This window comes from Solanum pennellii, chromosome 2 (assembly GCF_001406875.1).
Source record: "Solanum pennellii chromosome 2, SPENNV200".
NCBI lineage: Eukaryota > Viridiplantae > Streptophyta > Magnoliopsida > Solanales > Solanaceae > Solanum > Solanum pennellii.
In genome coordinates, this window is record NC_028638.1 from 39044554 (window position 1) to 39051770 (window position 7217).

Consider the following 7217-nt stretch of genomic DNA (forward strand, 5'->3'; position numbering starts at 1 on the left):
TTTTTGACGAATCAAACTTGTTTAAAATATTCCATGTTTTGTATAATAAGGTATTTATCACGAAAAAATATTCCGTTGAATTTGTTGAGATATGTGAAACATCACGATTAATTATAACTTTTTCATATTAACCTTTGATACTCCAATTCGAATCATTGACAACACTACACAACGATCAAATTCAATTTTGTTTTCACCAAGATAGAAAGCACAGGCACATATAGGGATTTGATAAAAATAGGGAACTCACATAATTCAAGGAGTCAAATAAACATAATCATGCATTCATTGATTTGATTATAGATATTTACTGTGAGTTGTTGAAGGTATAGTGGAAACAACGTAGCCCTTTGATTAATTTGAGAAAGTCTTTCAGTGGTAGCTGGATCCATATCTCCCTTTACTTTGCCAAATAGAGAAAGAAGCTTCTATTTATAGGCGTTGGAGGCCCTTAACCCTTTCTTACATCCACGAACGGGTCCAACATTATATAATGAATGAAGTGAAGTTTCTTAAATAGTTGAGCATCTAAAACAAAAGCCGGAAGATGTATAATATGTGTATAACTAGTGAATAATGTACGAATACTGGCTAGCGACTATAAATATTCTATGGCTGAGTGACCAAATGTGTGTACCTTCCCAAAATATCCAATGAAGAAGTTTTTAAACTCCCTAACTCAAAAGAAGCCTCCTTTTAAAAATGTCCACCTAAATTAAAATTCCTTCCAATTACAAACAAATGATATGTTCTTCTGTTGCTCATAACTGTGAGGAATTTTGACTCACAAATAATTTTCATGGAGCAATGGAACTGTATTATCTACAAAATAATTAAACTATGTATATCTTGCACACTGAGGAAGGTTCATTTTCATCTTCTAAACTTTTACATAAATATCCTAGGTTCAACCGGTTGGCAAATCCTGCTAATGTAAGTTTAACTGTCTTATGTCACCCCCTTCTCTTAGGGAAATGAACAACATATGATTCTCCAACTGAACTGCATCTATGCGCGAATTCCAATTGATTACTGTTGGCCTTCCATTTCCATGATCCGTTTAATATGAAGGGCAGCTCTCACAACATTTCCCCTTGTTATTATTCCCACCTTTATTATATGACAGTTGACTAATTAGCATATCACAAGGTAGAGAAGTACATATTCACAAAAGCTGAGTCTCCGAGTCATACCAGCTTTCCATCACTATCTACAACAGGAAGCCGGCGGTATTTTGTTTTGAGCAGAAGTCTGGCAAATTAGACAAGTACATATGAGACAGACTGCTTGTTATAGAAACATAAAATTGGCTAAAGGAAGAACGCAGATTAAGCTGAAATCAAGAATAAATGATACTACCTTGCTGCATCCTCTAGATTGGTAGACTCCCTAACTACTAGTGGAGCAGGCGTCATCAAATCACCAACCACTTTCCCCTTGGTCTTACTTATCAACTTTTGAACCTCATTGAATGTCTGCATTTACAAGTCAAGTTGGATGTGTCACAAGTTCAATAGCTTTGTTTGTGGGTCACAATAATTTTGGTTTTCCATACATAATTAAGTGCATTTTCATAGCTCCGACATACAGCAAAGCAAGTGTCCTCAAGTTGAGGAAGGTAATCAGGTAACGATGTGTGCAAGTATTAGAGTAAAGCAGATGATAATTAACATAAATACTGCCACCTGCACTAGTTCAGCATGGTTCAGCATTGGACGGAATATCTAGTTAGAAACATGCCATACTGAGTACGATGAAATCCAAAACCGTATCACTTAAACACATATCGCTGTGGTTCAAAAGCCACCTCAAACAATGCCCTATACAGACTCACATAAACTGTCTATGTTGCCTGTTTTTGCAGGATGCATTTCCTATGCTCTTTTCTTGATCAATTAATTAAAGGTTTGTTTTTAGTAGCAGACTATTAGGGTAGTTTGGTGGAGTAAAATAATGCATGCATTAGCTCTATGTATTACCAGTCCCTTGTTTGGTACACTTTTTCATTCTTTGTATAAATGCACACTCTATTGTGTATTGAGGAGTGTAATACTAATACCATGGATTTCTAGGTATTAGTAATACAAAGGAATTGAATGCATGCATTAGCATGGATAAAGACCCGACTATCCTTCAAAAGTACTTTTACATCTTGTCCACATAATTGTGGAGGATATTTTTGTAAATAAATATATGTATACAATGCATACTATTTTTAATCCACCAAACCAAACAATGCATAAGAAATAATCTAAGCATAACTAATGCAGGTATTACTAATGCACTCTACCAACGACCCCTGACAGAATGTTATTAAGATTTGTGCTGTAGTTTAGTGTCCAATGCAACTTTCACTTGTTATTAAAGTAAATGAAAACGCCAGTAAATTGTTCAAGTACACAGTTTTCATTTGACCTTTTTTCCCTCTCTTTGCTATGCCTTTTATCTCTCAAACTTAAATGATTTGTCTGGATGCTTTCTTTGAGAAAGAAAAAATGTAACTTTGTTATAGATTCCTGTAACAAGATCAGATTGGATGAATTTGGACATTATGGAAGTATGGTTTAAATTTGATTGGTAGCTCAAACCTAACTAATGATTGACCTCGCATTTTTATTCACCGGGTATAAGAACAGATCTGATTATGACATCTTGTTTGACACATGAACCCATTCAAATCTATTTCCAGCTGCCGAATTCCCAATAGCTTAAGGATGGCTTCCTCGAAATGCTTGTCCAAGTGGAACTGGAAATTCTCTACATATTAACTCGAACACTTGAGTGATCTTTACTGATGCTCTTGGTTTGCAGTTATAGGCAATTGCAAAAACAAGAAACATTTACATTATATCAATATGTTCATAACAAATATCCGGCTCACAAAGATGGTTATATCGTTCCTAAAACTGGAACCCAGTGTCATCCCAGCATAATTGATAGAAGCTAATGATTAGCTTCCACATTTACTCACAGAGGAAAGGAAGGAACAGTTGATCACTGAACACTATATTTGTTAATGATTTAAAAACCTTGTGATCAGTACTTTTGTCTATATGAAGTTACCTGGAAGAGTAACGTCTAAACTCTTTAAGTCCTGTTTATAAATAGAACCACTACAAATAGTGCAGCAGATTACATGAAGAGTTGGAGAAGTAAAACAATCATGAGGTTGTCCACAATCTCAGTCATCAATTACTTTCTTTTGAGTTCCTATATATTGGAAGCTAGATCCTTTTTAGGGGACAACTATACCACTTATGATATTTAACCAACTTGCTACATATTAATAATTAAGCATGTCAAGGATTTAATGATAAAAGTTGTTCTCTCCCCAGTTAATCTGTTCTCAGGGTCTTCACAATTATTAGATAAAGTATCCTCTACAAGGCTAATGTTAATAACTTTCTATGCCGAAATTAAGATTAGTTGTACCTTCCTGTAAGTAAAATTTTGGGGTTTACACTGAAACAAAAGAAGTTGTATGCAGGGAACTGGTAAATTAGATGATCAACAAGCATCCAATAGACAATCTAGCAATGAAGCAAAATATGCTTACTTTCCAGTTGCTGCCCACTTCGGGGAACATGTTTGCATCAGCTCCTCCTGTACCTACAAAATTAGCAGGAGATGCTTTCATTCTACCTCTGAAAATAATGCTTTGGCAAGAGTATGAGGACTCCCAAATAATGGACAACTTTAGAATCCAACTTAAAACACTATGATCCGTCTTCAGAAGGATATAATTTGCTATACACAATCAGTTCCAATTTTCCTTATGCCAGAAAAAGCGAAAAAACACAGATACCAAAAGGTTCCATATCTTTTCGGAAGGGATCCCAATAAAATATGGGCCTAAAACCAAAGGATATTTTCTAATTCCAAATAATATTGTTATCGCATCAGAACTAAAAGTTATACCTGATACAGAATCCAGAGCCAATAGATCATAATCAGAAACAAGACCAACCTGCAGCAGAAGAGAACTTCAAGCTTCTGAGTGACATATCTTTGAAATATCATAATACTTGACAAGCATAATATTATGAAATATCTTTAACTTAATATCTAAATTTAATGCATATGATTAATATCCATATGATACACACACGCATGAATAGGGGTCTTGGGTGCAACATAAGCACTCTTAAATTTCATATTCTTGTACTGCCAGCTACATGTTCTATTAACTAAATAATTTTCTTAAATTTTTGAGGAGCACTTGAGTCCAGTGCATACTTGGAATATACCAAAAACTCAGTCTCTAGAAAGTAAAATAACTAAAAGTGAGAGATAAAGAAGATATTCCTATTGACGTGCCATCAAATAATTTAGAAATCAAATATGAAGAATAAAAGAGTGCAAAATTCTATTGCCAGGACTCAAGAGAATATTACTACTTCATACTTAAATGTTTACTGACAAAAGAAATTCCAATTCAAGTATGATCAAAGAGTTGAAGAACTGCAAAAGATTCAAAAATAATATTCAAACTTCTATAGCAAAAAGAAATATTTTATGGAAAATGAAAAGAATTTTACAAACTTCTGTTTTCCTAGACTAATTTATTTAAACAAACATCATGACTATTGACCGAGAAAACTATAATGCAACACAAACAATGAAAACAAAGCAAATGGCAAATGGAATCATAATGTCACTACTTTCAGAAGATCGGTAAAAATCAAACCAAAGAATAGAAACTAGTGATTCTTTGATCAAGAACCTGATGGGGGGGTTTTCATTCTCAAACCCTTCCACTAAACCTAAATTCTAACCACCACCACCTTCCAGTGGCACAGAACTCCCCAGAACAAACTTTTTTTAATCATGCAGAGTCGCCTCCTCCCTAGATCTCTAGAATCTGCCCAACATCCCTACGTAAATGCTTCCCCTTATCCTCCATGAAAAAGAAGCTAAGAGTTTCCTCTCCTTTTTTTGTTTGACTATTTTATTTTTGTTTCCTATCTTCTATTCTATGTACCTGTTCCGAGGTTTTGTTTTAATTCTCTTTTATACCCTTCCAGCGGTCAAGTGCTTAACACACAGAGCCGCAAAAGAACCCTTACATACATATGACCTTTCAAAATGAAATGTTATAAAGCGAGAAACAATTCAAAGGCCAAGTTTATAGTTTGGAACCATATTCAAAAACTTATTCAAGGAATTAGCTTTCGTGTTGGATTTAGTATAAAACATATCAAAAGGGAAGATTGCATAAGCAGGGAACGTGTATTATTGCATCTTACATTAGAAAACAGAAATTACCAATTTCCAGTCATCATCAACCACAGGGAAACCAGTGATTCTGCGTTCTACCAACGTTTCCAAGGCTGTGGAAGGAATAATCATGTATCAGGAATTAACAAGAGGATGAGTAGCTATAACGAAATTGAGCACTAAAATACCTTCATCTACAGATGTTGATGGTTTTACCACATGTAGATCATCTTTTCTTGTCATGAAATCACCTACTGTATATACACCATTTCTTGGCTGCCACAAGTATATATAAGCTTATCATTTGATGGACATTCATGAGGATTGGTAAAAAAGAAGAATGCATTTATAGTTCAAATTAAGATCAAATAGAAAAAAATAAAAATAAAGGAATGTCTATTGAAAGGAAACAGATATAATTATATTTGAAAATTGACGTGAAAACTGCCACAAAATTCAGTCAAGCAGCAACTTGTGAGCAAGGTGTTTGTGTGGAGGAGCCAAAATGTATTACAATTTACTTAAGTAAATAATCTGCTGTACTTGGGTTGGATCGAAACCCCATGTCTACAGAGCACATCTAGTAAATGTAATAACCTGGGAATATCCACTATGGCCAAGAATTTTGTCTAATTCAAGGTTAAATGCTTGAATCTAATAATAACATATAGCATTCAGTCTCGCACCAAAATGAGATTGAAATGATATTTCCGTTTTACAAGAATGTCAGGGCTAAGAATTAGAAAAGCGGAAACTTATATGAGTTCCTAAAACTCTGATGCATCTTATATTCATAATTTAAATAACCTTATTTGCGCTATAATGTAACTTGAAACAGAAAATCAATGCACAAATAATTCCGGTGTAAAACATTCTTCCTCATAGACGATTGACTGACCATGAGTTGTAAGGCAAGAGGCAACCCTCTACTGTTTCAATAGGGTTAAACTAATTAATGGCTGGAGGGGGTGGGACAATGGGTGGATGTTTAAATATATGAATATTTATATCAAGTACACCCTCTGTTTTAATTAATCAATATGGCTTGATTCGGAGTATGCGGGTTAAATTAACTAATGGAATTCAGACATAGCATCTTCAATTGAAATAAAACTTACATATTAAGAAACTAAAAAAAAAAGAAGTAATTTTAGACCCTAATTGAGCTTCGAACACACAGCCGGAGAGTAAAATTGCTGTATAAAGTAAAGGATTAAGTTCAACCGGTATATAAGATTTGGATAAGGAGGAATACCTCTGCTGAATTGGCCGTCAAAGTGTTGCTGGCGGTAACGGAAAAATGGTTGCGCGAGTTCCAAAGGCGTACGGAGAGGAAACATTTAGCGAAAGTAGCAACTTTGTGGCATGGGAGAGATAAGAGCAGACAAGGCAGCTGGTGGTGGAAAGCGGCGGAGCTGCGGCGGAGGGAGACTCCCGACGGCGAGATAGATGCCATGGTCGGATTTCGGAAGAAGAGAATTCAGAAGGATGGGAAGTGAAGGCGTTACGTTACAGCAATTTGGAAGGTAGAGAGAGCCACAGAGCAGTTATCTTTGTTGGCTCTCCTCGCGTTCCTTCACTTCAAGTGGAGTTCACAATTGCTTTTGTGGAGAAACTTCTTTTTTTTATTATTACAAGAAATATATGTAAAATTATGTTTGTTGTGTTATAATAATATAATATATACAATGTGATTATAGTTGCTGTGGCACTACTGAAATATCTTATCAGAAAATTGACAATGGAGATAATTTTAGTCTCACAGATTCTTCCGCAGATATTTATATAGGCAAGTTTTCGAGTGTCATTGAAAGGACTATTTCAAATCAAATCATTTTTTTAAAAGGTGGGGCTTCAGGCGAGATGTTTTATACAGTATAGGGTGAGGCGTAAGCTTCAAGATACGAGGCGTAAGTCCGTTGGACCTACGAGACGTAGTCTCAAGTATATTTAATTTTATAATTTTATTACTAATTAAATTTTTTTCAATGATATTTTAT

The 7217-nt window shown here is 34.8% G+C and overlaps 1 protein-coding gene across 1 annotated transcript; it reads right to left on the reverse strand.

Moving 5' to 3' along the window:
- Positions 1-647: 647 nt before the first annotated feature.
- Positions 648-6872, reverse strand: LOC107011662 (CBS domain-containing protein CBSX1, chloroplastic-like). Its single transcript, XM_015211245.2, has 8 exons — positions 6473-6872; positions 5406-5493; positions 5266-5330; positions 3919-3967; positions 3557-3609; positions 1360-1475; positions 1194-1251; positions 648-1110 (listed from the first exon to the last, which is right to left on the reverse strand). Exons 1-8 carry the CDS (start codon positions 6671-6673, stop codon positions 1030-1032), a joined length of 711 nt encoding a protein of 236 aa, XP_015066731.1. The 5' UTR covers positions 6674-6872; the 3' UTR covers positions 648-1029.
- Positions 6873-7217: the final 345 nt, after the last annotated feature.

What these genes read in the sequence shown, in the direction of transcription:
- LOC107011662 (XM_015211245.2), bottom strand. Translation starts at nt 6,673, where the DNA reads ATGGCATCTATCTCGCCGTCGGGAGTCTCCCTCCGCCGCAGCTCCGCC. An exon ending in ATCAACATCTGTAGATGAAG is followed by an intron (nt 5,331 to 5,405) that starts GTATTTTAGTGC and finishes TTCCTTCCACAG; the next exon opens with CCTTGGAAACGTTGGTAGAA. An exon ending in TTGATGATGACTGGAAATTG is followed by an intron (nt 3,968 to 5,265) that starts GTAATTTCTGTT and finishes CTTCTGCTGCAG; the next exon opens with GTTGGTCTTGTTTCTGATTA.